This window comes from Sminthopsis crassicaudata, chromosome 3 (assembly GCF_048593235.1).
Source record: "Sminthopsis crassicaudata isolate SCR6 chromosome 3, ASM4859323v1, whole genome shotgun sequence".
In the NCBI taxonomy this organism is placed as follows: domain Eukaryota; kingdom Metazoa; phylum Chordata; class Mammalia; order Dasyuromorphia; family Dasyuridae; genus Sminthopsis; species Sminthopsis crassicaudata.
In genome coordinates this window covers 609,921,415-609,941,604 of record NC_133619.1, presented here as the reverse complement: position 1 = coordinate 609,941,604, position 20,190 = coordinate 609,921,415, and the positions used below count along the sequence as shown (strand labels likewise).

Here is a 20,190-nt window from a genome sequence, read left to right as displayed (position 1 = left end):
TACCTCATATAGTATTTTGCTTATTTTAGAGTTTGTGATTTCCTACAGCTGCTCTTGAATATCTATATATCTAGCCCTATAAATATCTATATCCTAAAGGAGCAACTCAGATTGTGAGGAAAATGAGATCATTTAGTTAGAGAGAATTAATTCTTTAATGATGTGCCTTTCGCTCAGAGCTCTGCCTCAGTCTCTTTTGACTGTAGGTAAGACAATTAATCTGCACAGACCCAAATATTCCAGTAAGATGATCTCTCAAAAGTTATTATAAAAGTTATTAAGTTATAGTTATTATAAAAGTTATATAAAAAGTTCTTTTAGCTAAGAACTAGAAATAAAGTAAACACCCAATACAATTATGCTGTTAAGAAATTATGAATAATGAATACAGGAAAGCTAGTTAAGCACATGAACTGATACAAAGTGAAATAAGTAGAATCAGGAAAACAAAAAAATGACAATCATGTTTTACAAACAAAACCATAAGTAGGGAATGTTGGGAACCATGAAAAAAAAAAAAAAAAAAAACAATGAATAAGAAGACACAAATATGGAGCCCTGCTTATGTTCAGACTTTTGCAGGTATTAAATTGGCTTTGTTTTTTCTCTTCCTTTCTTTAATCTTAAATTCACTGTTAAGTGATGCCTAATGTGGAAATTCATTTAACAAGACTACACATATGCAGCAGACTGCTTGCCTTGGGGCAGGGGGAAGAAAAATTTGGAACTCAAAAGAAAAATAATTTTCTAGAAATGTTTACCCTTCTTAATTAGTAAGAAAAAAATAAAGATAATTTTCAACATTCACTTTTATTAAGCCTTTGAATTCCAAAAGTTCTCCCTCTTCCCTCTGCAGGATGGCAATCTGATGTGATATATATAAACATATTACACATTCCCACATTCAGTCATGCTGTGAAAGAATCAGAAAGGGAAAAACCACATGCTCTGATCTGCATTCTAACTCTTTCTCTGTAAATGGCATTTTCCATCAGGAGTCTCTTGAAACTATCTTAGACAACTGCATTGCTGAGAAGAGCTATGTCTAACAGACAATAATGTTGTTGATGCGGTGTAACATCTTGATATTCTCCTGGTAGAACGCAAAATCTCATAGAAAACAAATATTGAAAATTATCTTCATATGTAATTGAAAAAATTAAAGTAGTTATATTATGCATTAGCTTTCTAGTAAGGTGATATAAATTTTCTAGTAAAGTGATATAAAGTATGCAGAACACACACTAATTACTTGTATTGTACAATGACTTTTTGGCCTACTTTGAAACTATTTTTCAATAATCACAAAATATTCTCTGTAACAAGTCTTTTACCTATTAATAATTTTGATCTGAGAATAGTATTACCTGCTGTTGTCCTGTGTCCAAGCCTAAGGCTTTAACAAATCCTGATGGATCAATGTACCGTCTGTTACTGTTCTGCAGCAAAGCAAAAAGGTACTGGAGATGTTCACAAATGGTCTGAGGTTCATAATCTATAGAAAAGTTTCATCATAAGTTAGGACATTAAATGTTAGGACATTTCCTTTGCTCTTCAATCAATGTCATTTTTTTCAAATATTAAAGGTTCTAGTTACTTGTAATATTCTGTAACATACCAAGTGTTTGAAGGAAAAAAAAATTATCAATGGATTCAAATCCTTTCAAAGTAGCCTAAAATAAAGCCTAAAACTACCTTATGCCAACACCCCTTTCAAGAAATTGCGAACACTACAAGAATGGCAGTTATTGGGGTTTCTACAGTAGTCCTGTGTGGGATACTTAAATCTAATCCCAAAATAAAGGCATGTTAGATTTACTATTTTTTAAAACCTAGATAAAATTAATGTGCATGACACCAAAAAGATAGCAAAAAAGAATTATGTAAGAAAAACTAGCATTTATACCAGGCACTTGTACTTAAACATCCTGTTATACAGGCAAATAGGCAAAGACACAGATATGTTCTTATGAGGATAGGTTTCCTAAGAAAGTTGCATTAAAAAAAAAAAGCCTTGGGTCACCTATCACAAAAGCAAGCCTTTTAAAAAAAGAAACTTGTTATATTGTATCCCTTCAAACATGCTCAAGACTAATTATTAAACTATGGCTAAGGACAAGTTTTAAATATTGCATCTATACCCTCCTTTAAAAAAAACTACAATGTACAAGAATAAAAATGCATTTCAGAAAAAACTAGGAGCAACTTAAGCAATTTCTTAACATGTTCTTAGCATCTATAGATGCAGATGAGAATGGATAAACACAGAAAAAATAATCATATTCCTTTCACCAACCTTTCTCTTCCTGTATGCCATCTCCCATCATGTGGTCACCACAGGTACTTGGACATAAATACAGAGCCTGTCTAAGCTCCAGGTTAAGAAACCAAACCTGAAGAAAAGTGTTCACATAGCACGTTGCTCCGAGGTTTGTTAGACCCACAAATGAGTTCTACAATTGAAAAACAAAAACATTAGCTGTAAGTGACTCTTCTCAGACCCAATGTTAATAATTTTAAAAACTCTGAATAAGTTTTATCATATTCAATTACTATTATTAATCTAATCTTCTAAGTTTTCAAAAAATTAATTTCTTTACCAGTTTAAAAGAGAAAAACTTCCACAATGCTTTATATCATGATGCATGTTTCACAAATACCTTATTATAAATCTCTGAAAACATTAAGAACTCTTGAATACTAACTACAAAGCAGTATTCCAGGACTTCTAAATCTTGAAATATTTTTCTTGGCCTTAGTCAATTAATCAGTGATAATCAAGGCTCTAAGTCCTAGCATAATAGCATATGGTATAATGTATAATATACCATATTATAATATAAGTATAATATATATATATGTGTATATATATATATATAATATTATATTATATATTATATATATAAGTATATAATATATAATATATAAGTATAAGTCCATTCAGGCCTTATTTTATCTTCCAGATTCAAAAACTTCAATTCTTAAAAAATCTGAATGGGAAACAGTCTCAGCAAGGTTATGTGACTTGCCTGGGTGGCCCAGCTAGCCAAACAGTTTCATAATCAGTCACTCCACTGCTGTTTAAACAGAATCAAGTTTATGCTGGCACTTGCTTTTCTCCAACAACCCACTAGTTAGCCACTTAATTGCCCTTGGTTCTCCATTTTTAACATCTAGATAATTCAATCAATTTCTGAAATTGGAGTTCCTCTTCAGAAATGCAAAATATTTCTGCAAACATCATATCTGTTGCACAAGTTTCAAGAAGGGGAAGGAATCTGCCATTGTGAAAGCTTCTCCCATCACCCAAAAGAAAACTTCATTCATATTCATTCATATGAATAATCCATATTTACCCCTTACTACTGCACCTTTACCTTTTTCCTCCTTTCAGAGTTGGGATCATCAATGTTGTGAAAGCTGTTTTCATCAATTTCCCCGAGCCAGACGTGTTCTCCGATGCCAACCAAGCAATTCGGATTCCCTTTGCAATTTCTTCTACAAAGCAAAGTCAATAAATTAACATTAGACTTAAAGCAAAGTCCAACCAATTTTGAAATAAAATGAACGGAATTTGAATTAGTAATAAGACAAAAAGTTCACTGTAAACTAATTCAATAGACACTATGCTCATTGGAAAAACAAAAATGAAAGACCATATAACTAGGGAACCAACAAGTCAGGGCATCAGTTAGGGCATTATGTGAGTAGGTATAATAAAGGCTTTTAAGATTACATGTGGTTGTTGTTGAGTGCGCTACCAGTTATTAAGCTATAGATTCAAGAGATTGTGGCCAGAGACCTTAGAAGGCCTCTTTTCTTAATGAGACTAGATTTTTACCAAATTCCAAATCCCTCTAAACAAATGGTTTAAACAAATATTTTTCAGGTCTATGAATTTAATGAATAGTGCTACATCATAGAGAATGACAAATAGATCAAAGCTAGTTACTTTTTTCAGGAAGAAATGGGCCTCAATACCATCAGATTTGTTGACTGTTCTTCCATTAAGGTCATGCTAGAAATAAAGACTGGGAAAATGTTGGCTATTTTATGCATAAATAGAAATGTATGCATAATGTGAATTATAATTGCCCCTAAAGAGATAATCTGGAATATTCTGCTTCTTATTTTAGCCTCTTCACAAAGGGTGGTACAATGTATAATTAAATTCCTTGGCCTTATAAAGAACAAATTTATATGTATCAAGTTAAATTACAGTACAGGTATACACTTATCATATAGTTGGAAGTCTCTATGAACTGAACTGAAAATATATAATGCAATCTCTCTAATCCAGAGGCAGTTCAAAACAGATGTCGCTATTATTGCATTTTCTCTTCATGTCTTCCCCTCCCCCTTCCTCCCTGAGTTTCCTGCCTTTCAGGGCATCCTTTTACAGTAGACAAGTCAAGGAAGGAAACAATTTGTCAGTTTTCTTGCATGTTTCCAGTAAAGATCTTTAATCAGATACAGGCTTTGCTACTACAATATCATGCTTAATGATTGTGCTGACTTGACAAACAAAGCTTTAATCAAATAGCATGAAGTTTCCAACATATTTTCTAAATAGTTCTTTCTGGTACTTTTGGTTAGGTTAGAAACCTGGAAGCAAAAAATTCTCTAGTTGATCATCCCCATAGATAAGAAATCCATCCTAATAGTATCATTCATCCAGGTTACTCCAGCAGGCTCAAAAGAACAGCTATTTCCCTACTTTTTATTGCTGGTGGAAAATCTTGGTAAATGGTTGAAAAACTGACATGGTGTGTAAGAAATACCAAGGAGTCGATTGCAAAATAAATAAAAGTAATCTAGGAAGAGTAGGAAGCTGAGAAGGAATTAGATTATGTGCCTTAATGAGACCAAAAAAAGGATTATTAATTTTGCACAACCAAAATTAAAGGGAAGCAGAAAGCAAACAATTTGAAAAGCCAGTGTTTCTGATAAAGTCCTCATTTCTGAAATAGAAAGCTGACTCAAATTTCTAAGTTGTTCCCAACTGATAAAATGGTCAAAAGATATTAACAATTTTAGATGAAGAAACTAAAGCCATTTCTGATTAGATAAAAAATGCAAATTAAAACAATCAATTCAATTATTCAATTATTAATAATCAAAACAATTATTCAAGAGTGAATAAGATCACAAGAAAAAATGTTGGAGGATGTGGGAAAACAGACACTAATACATTGCCGGTGGAGTTGTGAAATGATTCAACCATTCTAATGGTTGTGACAATTGAGAAGTATGCTCAAAGGGCTATGAAACTGCATATCCTTTGATCCAACAGTGTCTATACCCCAGAGAGATCATAAGAGAAAAAAGGATCCACATGTAGCAGACCTTTTTATAATGGCAAGATACTGGATAGTAAGTGGATTCCTATCAGTTGGAGAATGGCTGAATAAGTATTTGAATGTAATGAAATATTGTTATAAGAAATTTTATAAAAGCCTAGAAAGTGATGCTGAGTAAAGTGAACAGAACCAAAATGACATTGTACACAGTAACAAGATTATGTGATGATGGACTTGGCTCTTCCTCAACAATGAGGTGATTCAAGGCACTTCCAATATACTTATGATGGAAAAAGCCATCTGCATCTAGACAGAAGTATGAATACTGACTGTGAATCAAAGCATAGTATTTTCACTTTTGTTAGTTTGCTTGCTTCTTTTTCTTTCACTTTTTAATCTGATTTTTCCTGTGCAGCATGACATATAAAAATGTTTAGAAGAACTGCAAATGTTTAACCTGTTGAATTACTTGCTGTCTTGGGAAGAGGGGAGAAAATGTTTTGCAAAGGTGAATGTTGAAAACTAGCTTTGCCTATTTAGAAAAATAAAAAGCTATAAAAAATTAAATATTGAGGGGCAGCAAGGTGGCACAGTACATCCCTGAAGTCAGTAGACGTTCAAATCTATTCTCAGATACTTAACACTTCCTAGCTGTGTGATCCTGGGCAAGTGACTTAACCAATAGCCTCAGCCTCCCCCAATAAATATCGATAGCTATCTTTAAATGTATTTAGTACATTGTAAAGTTATGAACAACTATATTTTAGAAAAATGACTAACAGTTGAGAGGAAGTTAGACTGTACTAGTCAGGAAGACCAACTAGCATACTTCACTGTATTGTGTGCATCACTTTATTGTTCTTACCAGATTATTTTGTTCAACATTAGTTAAGGTTTTGTGGCAATCTAGCATCAAGCAAATCAACAATTACCTGCAAAGGGTATTATGTTCATATCATGTCTCTCTAGTTCTTGAAATAGTTCAAACTTTTTCATATTACATCTGCTTTGGTTGATCAGCAATCTTTGATGTTTCTATTGCAAATTGAGGTGCCACAAACCATACCCATGTAAGACAAGGAAATTAAGTGCTCTAATCTTTCCACTGACCCAGTTTCTGTCTCTTCTTCTGTGGGTTTTTCTATCCCCTGAGATACAACAATATTAAAACTGGGCCAATTAATAATCCTACAAATATCCTCTAAGTGCTTAAGTGAAAGGAAGAATCACAAACTTCAATGTTGTCCCATTTTAAGAAATTGCCACAGTAACCTGTAATTGAGCATATACCACCTTTATCAGTCAGCAGCCATCAAGATAAAGCAAGGGAAGATCCTCTACCAGCAAAAAAGATTAGGATTCATTGAAGACTGAGATGGTTAGCATTATTTAGCAATAAAAGTATTGCATGTAGTGATCTGACTCCTGTATTTCTCATTTTCATGTCTTTACAAACCATAATGGACTCCAAAATATCTTCCACACAGCTGTCAGTAATTCTTAGCCAAGTCTAGCCAATAACTCCAGTTCCAAATTACTTCTAGAATAAAAATTATGCCATTTGGCATTTGAAGCTATTCACTTGACAACTATCTTTTCAGTCTATAGACAGTCAAATCTTCCCTTTGGGCTTATGGTTTAGCTTTACTGATGGACCTATATGCTATTCTTCACAGAATACTCCAGCTTCCTTTTCTGGACCTTGCCACTACCCTGGATATCCTCCTTAACTTTAATGCCCTCTCCTCATCCCCCCAGAATCACTCGCTGCCTTCCTTTAAATTTTCATTTGTCAGTTATGAAATGAACCAGCCATTATGGAGAGCAATCTATGCCCCAAGGGCTATCAAACTGCATATCCTTTGATCCAGCAGAGTCTCTAGGCAATCATAAAGGAGGGAAAAGGACCCACATCTACAAAAATTTTGTAGCAGCTCTTTCTGTGGTAGAAAAGAACTGGAAAGTGAGTAGATTGGGGCAATGACTGAATTAAATATGAAAATAATGGAGTTTTAATGTTCTATAAAGCATTTTAGAAAGGCCTAGAAAGATTAAAAGAACTGATGCTGAATGAAACAAGTAGAACCAAGAATACATTGTACACAGTAACAACAGGATTGTGCCATGACCAACTATGAAAGATTTTGTTCTCTCTCTGGAGTTCAATGATCCTAAATAATCCTAATAAACTTTGCATATAAAATGCCATCTACATGCAAAGAGCTATAGAAAATGAATAACACACATTATGCTATCTTCACTTTTTTTCCCCCTCCTTTGATTTCTGAAACCATCTTTAAGATAAGAAGCCACTGGAGAAATGACATGATTGGAACTGCTTTTTACTGAGTGGCCGAATGGAGGAAGAACTAGACTGGGAAGAGACTTGAAGACAAACACCAGCAGGCCATCAAAACAATCCAGGTGTGAAATAAGCTGCAGTAGACTGATAGAAGTGTCAGAGGAGTGAAAGGGAAATGAATATCAGAGCTCTTGAGGATGAAATCGACAAGCCACAAAAGTTTTGAGATACTATGAGTATGGGATTGTTTTTTAATCTAATAACAGGGAAGGGTAGGAAGGTTTGAGGGGAATTTAATTGCATTAAATGAAGAATGATGGAAATTAATTGCATTAAATGAAGGAAGATTAAAGAAAAAAGTTGAGGCAAAAAAGAAACTAGTAAATGTTTTACCAATTATCATTTAATAATTGACTCCTTGGAAATAAGAGATTTGAGTTTCAACATGTAACTTGTTAAAAATAGATTTTAAAACTTCATGGATTCCACAAAAGAAAACCAAGGCTTAAAATAACTTTTAGAACAAGAAATTGAAAAGAAAATAGGAAGACTCCCATCAAGGACTTCTGAAGAAAAGCCCAAGGACTAAAAGCTTCAATGTTTGCAAACATGTTTGTTATCAAAGTTATTAAAGAACCTAGTCAGGATTACAGGAGACCTAGAAACTTACTATAAACTAGATTCCTGCAAAATTAAATCCAGGGAATTCCAAAAGTTCCTTTTTCAATCCTCCAAAGAGTTCCTCCTCCTCTGCTGTCACCCTCTCAGGTGAGATGCTTAACATTTTAAGTCTCTCAATGAGTACCTTTTTCCTCCTCTTATCACTCAAATGTGCCATCTGCTCACTTTTTCATCTTTTTTCCATCATTTTTTTTCATCTTTTTTTTTCATCATTTTTTTCATCTTTTGAAATTGGGTGTCTTTATTTCACTATCTTTTGAAATTGGGTGTCTTTATTTAATAGTGTGTATTTATCAAGTATGTGAAAATGATCTTATTTTACAGTTTTAAATTCAAAATTAAAGTCAGCTTGGCCAAGCCACAAAGTACAGGGAAGGAGAATTTAGTATAAGTTTGGGAAGGTGGGTTAGGACCAGGTTTTAAAAGCCAAACAGAAGGGGGGAAAAAATCCAAAGGAAGTTAAAAAAAAAAAAAGCAAAGGAAATAGTCTAAATTTATCTGTTTTACAGGTTTGCCTATGATTTTTAAATGTTAAATGAGATCTTGTATACAAACAATGTAAACATTATTAAAGTACTATAAAGTTAACTATATTGGAGCATTTCTGATGACTACTCCCCTCTAATACCTCATAAGGTGGAGGTGAGAGGTGATCTGGGTTTTTAAAGATTATGCTTAACAACACAAACCTTCAGATCCTACAAAAGTGGAAAGACTTTATATATGGGTCTAATGAGGGACTTGCTGTATCATCTATCTAGGGATAGCTAACCAAACAATCTGAAACAGTTTATTAAGAGCAGAGTGGCCATTAGGGAGTGGGTTGTTTTTGCCATAGCAACTTGTGGAATAGCTGTGCTATCTATAGCTTGCCCCTGCAGACAAAAGACTTCTCCAAGTCCTATAAGAAATATCTTCCTTCCCTATTTCATGTCTACTCTCCAAAATTCTGTTCCCTTTCTGCACTTTTCTCCCATTATCTCAACCCCCCATAAGTATGGTAAAAAGACAACTCTTTTGGCACCGACCTAGTTCTACACTTAGAGACCCTTTCTCAGTAAAAATCTTTGTGCAGCTAAACCTTTCCCATTTCCCTTCATACTAGTTCCCTGAAATTAATTCCAATTTATCCTGTCCTCTGATATGTACACAGTTGCTCACACCTAGACTGAATTCCTTGAATGTAGGCAGAGATTTTTGCTTTCTTCACATCCTCATAGCTCCCCTCCCTAAACCATTCAATTACAAAGGGCTTCCCAATCACCCTCACCTGTCAACCTTAGACACATAACCTACCAGAGTTTCCTCATTTGTAAACTGAAGTTAGAGCAGACAATTTCCAAAGTTCCTTTTAGCTCTAAACCTCATAACCTGGGTTAAAGAATTCCAGGATTAATTGTCCCCAATTTATTGGGGAGAAAAGAACCCCACAAATTTATTTGCCCAAGGCAACACAGGAGCAGAGGTGGGATGCATCCTGAGAATCCAAACTTCACTCCAACTTTCCCAACTTCAGATTCTTTAAACCAGGCCACAAACCCAACTCTTTCCCCCTACATTCAGACATTTTCAATGTGATTCCTGGTCCTGGTGGAGAAGGTTGTTTTTCTCTTTATAATTTCATGGTTTAAAAGCCCAGTACAAAGCCGGTAATCAATGTCTGAATGAAGTGTCAGTGAGGGAGGTTCTAAATACTCTAAAAAGCATTTTGGGGGCAGCTAGGGGGCGCAGTGGATAGAACACCATCCGGGAAGTCAGGAGGACCTGAATTCAAATGTGAGCTCAGACAAGTAACACTTCCTATGTGCCCCTGGGGCAAAGTTAATTGCCTCAGCAAAAAAAGTACTTTGAAAGACTATCTAGTCAGGGGCTCTCAAAACTACTGCCCTCCGGGTTATGGCAAATGGGCTGAGGAGGAAGACAGTGTGAGCTTTTGTTTTTACTACAGTCCGGCCCTCCCAGTCTGAGGAACTGTGAACTGGCCCCTACTTAAAGTTTGTGGACCACTGAATTTCTAGCTCTACCAAAACTTTTACATCTGATTATACCTGGGGAAAAAATCCAATCCTAGAACCATGCCCAAAGGCATTCCCATTGAACAATATCAACTACGATTACAAAGAGATCATAAATACAAAAGGACCCACAAAGAAAAATATTTGACCGTTGAGGGGGTGCCATTAATTAGGGAAAGGCAGAACAAGTTGTGGAATGTTAACGGAATACTATCATTGTTCTTTAAGACATAAAGGACAGGTGGATTTAGAAAAACCTGGGATGTGAGAACCAGTATAGCATTGTATACAGTAACAGCGACATCACGATCAATGCTAACACTCGGCTCTCCTCAGGGATACAAAGATCCAATACAATTCCAAAGATGCTAACCACATCCAAATAAAGAACCATGGAGTCTGAACAGACATGCTGGGATTTCTTCTTTCACAATTATCTCTAATGTAGAAATGTTCCCATGGCTGCTCAGGTACAACCTACCAGATTTGCTGGCCATCTTAAAAGGGTAGGGAGAAAAAAATGGGAAATCTAAAACCTTAAGTAAATTTTAGACTTGAGTAATTGGGTAAAAATTAAATACCAATTATAAACTTAACATAATAAATTCCAGGGAAAGGGCAAACCTCGATCCAGATGAAAGGCATTAAGAAAAAAAGGAAGCCTGGTCTAATTTTTTTTTTTTGCTGTGTGACTTTGGACAAGTCCTTTCTCACCCGTTAAAAGGGGCTGAAATAGTTTCTAACCCCACTTCCCGTTCTCCTACAACTCTAGTTTTCCAGAGCTCAAAGGAAACGAGAGCTCGTTCATCCCGGAATATTCCAACTCTAACACGAATTTGGGGAAAGGCCGTGCAGAACACAGAACACTCCGGTCCCGGAGCTGACATTTTAGGGAAGGGTGAAGCTCTTTCCCTTCCACCCCACTCTCGTGGAGATAAGTTTTCATTCTGCTCCTGGTCATTCATTTCAAGGAGAGAATATTAGCCCAACACTGGCCCAAGCGGACAAGAATCTATTCCCCTTCCCTCCGATTCTGGTCCCGTTTCCTCCTCGGTTAATCCGAAGGGAGTGGGACCGTGACCTCTAAGGACCCTTGTCTACACCTGCTAATACAATTTCCTACAGATGCAGAACTCAGGGAAGAAGCCCAGGATACCTGAAAATGCCTCCCGCGAGCACCCATTCCACCTCCCTCCACAACTACAGGGTAAATCGGAGTCGCTGGCTCCAGACACCCCTCGTGCGGCCGGTTTTCACTCGACTTTAACAAACATTAGGAAGGGCCTAAGTGCCGGACCCCTCACTGAGGGCCGGCCTGCAGGCGTTCACGACGCCGGGATTCGCACACAAGGCCGGCTACAAGATCAATGCTGCTAGGAGGGCGAGAGCCGAGCCCGGAGCTCCAATGCGGCCTCCCGGGACCAGCCTGAAAACCCGCCGTGCGTCTGTTTCCTCATCTGTCAACCGAGCGGAGGAGGAGATGGCGACACCTCCCGCGGGGCGCCAGACGCCACCGAGCCAGTGTAAGGAACACGCTCACGAGGGAAGGATCTGGATTCAAGTCCTGCGCGGAGCTCGCGCAGGGCGTTTCGAGGTCTCTAGGCCCGTCAGCGCCCGGACCCATCCGGCACAAGCAGCGGCCTGAGCTGGAGCGCCAGCGTTCACGAGGGCTGGGGCGGAGGGAAGCGCCGGCTTCGGTTCCCCAGTGTGAACGAGGGGACGCAGCTCAGCTGGCCGGGAACCTCCGAGCCGGGGGCAGGCTCCGGCAGAGCCGGGTGCTCTCAGGGCTCCGAGGGCCGGGCTCCCGGCAGGCATTTAACCTGAGCTTGTTGCCCGGGTTGCTCCTGGGGGAATTCGAAAGGTGCGCGCCAGACTCGGAGCCCGCGGCTGCAGGGCCGCAGTTTGTGCGGCGGCGGCGGCGACCCCCTACAGCGAGCCCCCTCTCCCCGCGCCCCCGGCGTCCCCGCCGTCCGGGCGCCCCTCCCCGGGCTTGGGGGCGGGCCTCACCTGCACACGCCCCGGATGCAGGGCTCCAGCCAGATGCGGTAGGCCGCCTCTATGTGCTCCTGCGACACCTCCTCGGGCCGCACCGTCTCCGCCCATCGCCAAGCGGCCTTCTCCAGCTGCAGCCGCGGGGCCATGGCGTTCCGCCGTCGTCGCCGCCCGCTAGCAGGAGGGACAGGCCGCTGCTTCAGCCCGCTCCCGCCCGCACGCAGTCGGCTCGGCCCCTCAGTCACCACTGCTGCTGCTACCGCTGCTACTGCTACTGCTGCTCCTGCCGCCGCCCGCAAAGCCCGGGCCCAGCCCAGCCCTGCGCCCACCGCGACGCGACGCGACGCGACCCAATACCCCCTGCGCCCGGACGTTGGACGTTTACTCCCCGTCCCGGCGCGTGCGCGCTCCCGAAGCGTCCAGCGCGCCCCTCGCGCGCCTGCGCATACAGAGCACTGCCTTCCCCGAGTCCTCCTTCGGATGAATGACTGAACTACTCTGTGAAGGCAACAGCTCAGTCTAGAGGATTTAAGACTAGGAAAGGTCAACCCCCCCCCAGCCAACCCCCGGTGACGTTGGCCTGAGTGGGTGGCTGTTTTGTGTTTGACCCTTTCCCCTCCCCCCTATTTCTTTAAGGCAGTAAAGTCTACTAGGTGTGCAATCGCTGGAGATGGGGGTGGAGAGCATGAGACGAGGAGCCTCCCATGAATGGAGTCTGCCATTAGAAATCCTTCACGCCACCTTTGAGAGCATGCGTCTCACCTGGGGGTAAACGTGGACCACTGGCTTTACGCGCTGGACCACAGTTCCCAGAGTTACTTGCGGCTGCGGCAGGATCTGCCATTCCCTCTCCGCCAGCCCCAGCCGACCGCACAGTGTTTGCTGGGAGATGTAGTCCCCGAATGTTCTTTTGGCCCACCGCCCATTCCCTGTCCTTTCTCTTGGTGGTTGAGTCATAGAAATTGACAGAATGAAATCGACCACTTTTCTAATAGTGCATCTGTCCCCAAGGCGATGTGGAGGGCACTTTATTGCGTCCCAAACTACTCCAAAGCGTGGGTCTCTCTTCTTGCTATGAACTGCTTCTTTTAGCGCTGTCCTTCCCCCCCCTCCCCCCCCCCCCCCGCCCTTCGAGGAGGGTCTCTAAGAAAACGCATTCATCCAACTCTTTATTTTACAAATAAGGAAACTGAGGTTCAGAGGGGCTCCCCTAACTTATGAAGTCCTCGGGCCTCTGCCCACGCAGCCTCAGCAGACATTTCCCCTCTCGTAGTGACTCACCTGTAATCTAAAGGAAATAGGGCCTGAGCAATGTGTGGTAGGCTCCTGATGACCAATCAAGCTCTGCCCTTTTGGCGTGACTCTCCACCACGGGTTCACCCCAAGCACCACACTCTGCAAAGGACCTTTCTTAGAAGACGAAGAGCAAAAAAGGGCTCTCTCCCCTTTTCTTTTTAGTCTCATTTCCAAACTTACTTTTGTAATTCCCCATTCATCATAGACTTACAACTGGCTCACACCCATCTAGAACGTCTCTCTGCCTGGAGGAAAGTTAACTCCCTCCACTCTCCCCAACCCTATTCCGTAGTCTACTAATGGCCAGTTTCCCCAAGGTGAAAGTCTCTGCCATCCTTCCCATTACATCTGGGCTCAAATGCAAAATCCTGCTCGGTGCCTGAAGCTCTTCACACCTTGCCCCCATTCTCCCTTTCCCGGGATTATAAATCTCTCCTCTCCCTAAACCGCACCGACTCACGGCGGACCCTCACACACACGATAATATTTTGTATATAATTACATATATTATAATAATGTAATATTTATCTCCGTGGCTTTGTAAATACTATCCCTCTGCCTCTTATCCTAGGTTTCCTTCCACAGCTTACACACGAAACGTTTCCGGATCCCCCCCTCCCAACTGCTAGTAGCTTTCCAACTATTATAGGTTACTTTGTATCTTTTCATTTATATGAGTTGCCTCTTGGATTAGAATGTAAACTGCTCGAAGACCCAAACTTCTGCTTTTCCCTTTGTATATTCCATATTGGAATTGTATTTCCAGTTGGCACAGAATCGGACCCAGATGCTTATTGTTTGATATAAAATATTTTTGAAAATGATGTCTATCTGTCCGTCTCTCTCTCTATTTATATATATATATATATATATAATCTGTCTCTGTCTCTGTCTCTATCTCTCTCTCTGTCTTTCTCTCACACACATCCGGCATACTTGAAAATGAAGTAGGAACAAGCCATTTAAAAAAAAAATAATGTTTTATTGCTAATTTAAAAATCTATCAGTCACTTGGGTATATATCACCTCATTTAATCCTGTTTTCCCCCACCCCCTCATGAATCTTGCAACAAAAACTCTTTAAGAATAGAAATAGTAAAAAAAAAAAAAAAAAAAGAATAAAAATAATACAGTAGCCATGTAGAAAATATGTGTCAATTCTGTACTCATATTCCCTAATTCCCCATCTCTCCAAGTGTATTTTTTAGTGTCCTCTAGGTCAAACATGGTTTTTTGCCTTGTTATTGGGGAGTTTGTTTGCTTACCCGTTATTATATTCTTTGTACTCTTGTAACTGGGCCAGAACCAGAAACCACACTTCCATGGATTTACCTTTTCACAACATCTACCTAGTTTACCCCCTCTGTCTTTCTCTTACTGGTCTGACTGGGGGCCCTATTTCAGATTTGCGACATACTTTATTCCTTTCTCACCCTAGCCTTCCCTTTTCAGGTCTATATAACATGTTGTTACTCCCACAAGCAATACCTTAATCTTATAATTCCATTCACCAATTTGGGTGATTTTCCAAGCCAAAATATCCTTCCCTGACTACCATTATTTTGTGTTATTCCTCTAATAAAAAGTCATCCCCTCGAAGAGAGAAACACTTTCCTTTTGTTATTGTATCCCAGTCAAAAGTTATTTCATTCATCAATTATTGTGTATTATGTTTCAAGTTTTTTTTTACTCTCATATGAATCTTCCCTTGCTTCTCAGAAATATTCCTATCCTATATTTCTTAGAGCACAAGAATATTCCATTCCATTCATATGGCACACTTGGTTTAGCACATCCTCAATGAATGGAAATCCCAGTTATGTTTGTTTTGTTTTGTTTTGCTATCACGGAAAGCATAGCTTTTCTGAATTGAACCTCCTTGAGTTCTAAGCCTAGAAGTCAGATCTCAGGGTGAAAGAAATAGGAGATTTTTGAACATGACTACCACAGATTACATTTTCACCTGACCCACATTTAGCTGCTATGTATATAGACTACAATAGGTTCTTTTGTTTATCATGTTTACCATACAAATTAAATAATAGTACAGCATTTAGGTTGAGTGGATAAAAAAGTTTAAGACTCCAATAAAAGACTCTCTTGGGTCACTCCTAAAATCATTATTTGCTACAATTGTGAGATAAATTCATTGGATTTAGGAGGAGTGAACTTAAAATCTTTACCCAACAACAGAGAAGGATATCCTATGGAACTGGAAGGTTTGGAATGAATGCTTGTCTTTTTTTAATCCTCAAAACACAAGTTCTCTTGATACCCCATTGATCATCTGAGGTCACAACCTATGTGGAGTTCATAATCCCCCAAAGTGGGTGTGAATGTCTACCCCTGATTACATCATCACACCTCCCTTGCAGTCACCTGATTTGGATGGAGTTCAGTCTTTCTCTTAATTCCCCCTAGTGAGTACAAGTCTCCCCTTCTTATCACATTACCACACCTTCTTTCTAAATTCCCAATTCCTTGGTAGAATCCTGGCCCTGGAATCCGGAGGAGTCTGGTTCAAATGCAGCCTTAGACATTTTGCACTGCATAGTTGTGTGACCCTGAGCTAGTCACCTGGCCACAAAAAGAAAAAAAGAAATCCCTACTTTTGATTATGTTTTACAATGTGTTTCTTATTCTAAATCCCCACCCTTGATTACATTCATTTGCTAGTCTGAGTTCCCCACCCCTGATTACATTTTCCTTTTATTAGCTTCCTTTTCCTAGCCTCCACTTCTTAAGTTTCAATTTTATTTTTTAAGTTTGGAAACTTAACCCCCATCCAATTCTCACATAATCACAACATAAATTTTTACTATGATTCTCCAATTATGAATACTGAGCATCATTCACTGCTGTCATTATTGATGAAAGTCCTTGGCCAAGAGTAAATGGAAAAGGGGCTCCTTATCGATAGGGAAATTGTCCAGGTGGTTCTATTTGCATTGTGCTGATTGTATCAAGCCCCAGAATCCCAGCAATTGTGTCAAAAAGTCCAAGTTCAAATCCTTCCTCAAACCTTAGCTATATGATTCTGGGCAAATCACTTAGCCTGTCTCAGTTCAGATACAATAAGATCAAGAAAGGTCTAATAGTATCTGTTGCCACAACTTGTCATATTTACTCAGGCCCCATTCTCTTCTCTGATACTATTACCATCCTGGTTCAGGCCCTCAGCACCTCATACCTATTAGTTGATCACCTAGCCACAAGTCCTTCCCCATTCCAGTCCACCTTCCAATTAATTTATCAAAGGCAATTTCCTAAAGTGCAAGTCCAAGGCTGATCATTTCTCCCTATCCATCAAACTCAAAACTCTCTATTACTTCCAGAATCAAAAATTAAATCCTCTGATGTTCAAAGCTGTTCTTAACATTCTCTCTCACCAATGTATCCACACTTTACTATTAATCAAATGATACTGGTGGTTTTGCTAGCAAAGCATTACACCTGCATTCAGAGCATTTTCTCAGGCTACCTCTGTACCCGGAATGCACTTCTGCATCTCAGCTTCTAGGCTTTCACCAAATCTCATCTAGAATATCAACTTCTGCAAGTATTGATGTCTTTTAATGCACATGATGCAATGCATTTATTTTTTATTTTAATTCTCTGCAATTAACGTTCATTTCCTCCAATTTGTCCTGTATATGTCTTGTTTATTTATGAATTTTTGCATGTTTCAGTCTTTAGAATGGGAACTTTAGGATAGAAGGGATTTTCCTTGGCCTTCCTTTGCATCCTCTCTACTTTAGCACAAAGCCTGGCCCAAAGTAGGTGCTAAATAAATGTTTATTAATTCACTTATTAAAGCCCTTTCATTATCCTTCACCAGGTCTCTTAATAGGTCTCCATTCCCAGTTTCTTCCCTTTCTATTCAATCCTCCATGACCCTTTCAAATTGATATCCCTAAAAAGCCACTGAGACTTTAGCCTGCTGGATTCTCCAGCCTCTAAGATAAAGTACTAAGTCTTATGTTTACCCTTTGATGCCTTTCACTATATGGCTCCTCTTTCTAGGTAATAATAATATTCTTCTCACACTTCAAATACCAGTCTCAGTGACCTAATAGCTGTAGTCTAAACACTCCATTCCATCACCTATTGCGCCCGCTGTGCCCCAAATCTGGAATGCTCCTTTTCTTATCTCCACCATCCAGAATGGTTGATTCCCTTCAAACCTTAGCTCACATATTCCCTTGAACCCATATGGAGAAAGCTTTCTTTCCTAATCTTCCAGCTGTTGGTGCCCCCTCCCATCACAAAATTTCCCTATTTCCTTTGTCTATATGGGGCTTAATAAAAGTGCCCTTGTAAAAAAAACTACACATTTAAGTCTGAATTGTACATTAAAAATAAAAGGGGAAATTAAAGAGGTGGCTATCTACTAGTAAACTAATAGGTTTAATAGGAAGTTAAGTTCATATAAAGTATCCAGAAGGGATCCAAATGTAAAATGAATTTGATGACAGGTCTGAATATAAGTAATCAATTGGACCCACATGTACCATATCAATTACGAGTTCTTAATTTTTTTTTCTGTCATGGCTCTCTGTGGCAATCAAGTTAAACTTATGGATCCCTTCTCAGAATCATATTTTTAAATGCATAATATAAAATACACAGGACTACAAAGGAAACCAATTATATTGAAATATAATTATCAAATTTTTTAAAAACAAGTTCATTTGACCACAGGTTTGAAGCCCTGATAATACTCAATAACAAAAATTCTTCCTTTTTTTTAGAGCTAAATGTGCATATATAACCCAAGTCTCAAAGCTTTTTGGAATACTTTAATTTGGAAATTGATTATTGTGTTCCCTACTTACAAGAGTTGGTAAGAGCCATTTTTTCTCCCTTTTTTCCCCTCTAACTTTAGATGCATTGCTTTTGTTTAAGCGAAAACTTTCAATAATTTTAATTAAAATTATTGTTTTATCTCTTGAGAAATTCTTTATCCTTCATTTGGTGAAGAACTCTTCCTAAAGATAATTTCCTGGATCCACTAATGTGCTTATGATATCATCTTTTCTATCTAAATCATGTTTTCTTGTTTTGAGCTTATCTTGATACTGTATGACATTGGTCTATGCCTACTTCCTGACAGTGTTTTGAGCTTATCTTGGTGTACTGTATGACATTGGTCTATGCCTACTTCCTGACAGATTTCTTTACAATTTTCTCAGCAGGTTTTGTTGAGAACTGAGTTCTTGCCCCAGTATGTAGTAATCTTTGGGTTTATGAAACACTAGATTTCTGTGCACATTGTTTCTATATATTGTACATCTAATCTGTTTCACTGATCAACCCAGTGCCAAATGAATTAAAAATTTTGTAGTATGGTTTGAAATCTGATACTGCTAGACTCTCTTCCTTACTATTTTTTTCATCAGTTCCCTTGATAGTAACGTTTTATTCCTCTAAACGAATTTGTCACTTTTTTTCTTTTGCTCTATAAAGTAATTCTTTGGTGATTTGATTGTTATGGCACTGGATAAGTAAATTAATTTAGCTTATCCATGAAAAATTAATATTTCTTTGGTCATTTAAATCTATTTCTTTGGAGTATTTTTTAATTGTACTCATATAATTCCTGGGTGGTTTGGCAGGTAGATCACCAAATTTTTTATACTGTCTATGATTTATTTTAAATAGAATTTCTTTTTCTGTCATCTTCAGCTGTAACCTAAATACTCCATTCCACCTCCTATTGTTAAGGTCAGAATAGCAATTTTTATTTGAAAATAAACATGTGACATTCTCGAGGGCTTTCTCCTTACCAAGCAACTTTATTTAGAAGAGGTTATAGACGATATGGAGGTAAAATAGGCACTAAGAGTGGTAAATATGAAATATATTTGGGAGAGCAATAGGGTTAGCAAGGAAAGGTGTTTAGAAGCCATTAAAACCTTCATCGGGAGGCTAGGTGGCACAGTGGATACAGCATCAGCCCTAAATTCAGGAGGACCTAAGTTCAAATCTGGTCTCAGACTCTTAACACTTCTTAGTTGTGCGACTGTGGGCAAGTCACTTAATCCCAATTGCCTCAAAAAAAAAAAATGCCATGTGGTGTGATTATGCCATTGACTGGCAGCCTAAATCCACAGTGGAGTTTAGCGGACTAACAAGTATATGGAGTAAGAAGAAAAATGCCATTAAAGGGAAGATGCTTTGAGGAAGGAAAGAGTACCTCACAGAGGAGTTAATCCTGAAAAGATTTTCATCATAAGCACATCTTTTATTGGGGAAAATAGAATTTTGGGGTTTCTCTGGAGAAAACAGGAATAAGGATGTATACTGAGATGTATACTGCCTGGTAGATAATAACAAAAAACAGTCTGGGAAAGTCTAAGTTCCCATCATAAGTATCTTAAAGATGCTAATCAAGGCAATCTAGCCTTAATTATGGTAATAATATTGAGAGACCCCAAAAAAGTTGGACTTGCAGACCAGTGTTGCAAGGTGTCTCAAAAGAATATGCAGGCTTGAACCCATCTCCAAGATAAGGGGCAATCTATTATAATTGTAATACCCATTGAAACAAGCTAAGTTCCAAATGGATTTAGCAAAGAACCAGGAGAAAGAAGATAAATGTATA

At 38.8% G+C, this 20,190-nt stretch overlaps 1 protein-coding gene across 2 annotated transcripts in view; it reads right to left on the bottom strand.

Annotated features, from left to right (window-relative positions):
* The window catches only part of USP48 (ubiquitin specific peptidase 48), a 45,381-nt gene extending 32,696 nt beyond the window's left edge, over nucleotides 1–12,685 (bottom strand). The window contains exons 1-4 of one of the 2 annotated variants that reach the window (XM_074305964.1): nucleotides 12,306–12,685; nucleotides 3,378–3,498; nucleotides 2,297–2,453; nucleotides 1,368–1,495 (exon numbers count right to left, since the gene is read on the bottom strand). In XM_074305964.1, the coding sequence (XP_074162065.1) occupies nucleotides 1,368–1,495; nucleotides 2,297–2,453; nucleotides 3,378–3,498; nucleotides 12,306–12,439 (540 nt within the window). In that variant the 5' untranslated portion in view covers nucleotides 12,440–12,685. The remainder of the gene's footprint in view (nucleotides 1–1,367; nucleotides 1,496–2,296; nucleotides 2,454–3,377; nucleotides 3,499–12,305) is intronic. The other variant, XM_074305963.1, reaches the window with a different exon arrangement.
* Nucleotides 12,686–20,190: the final 7,505 nt, after the last annotated feature.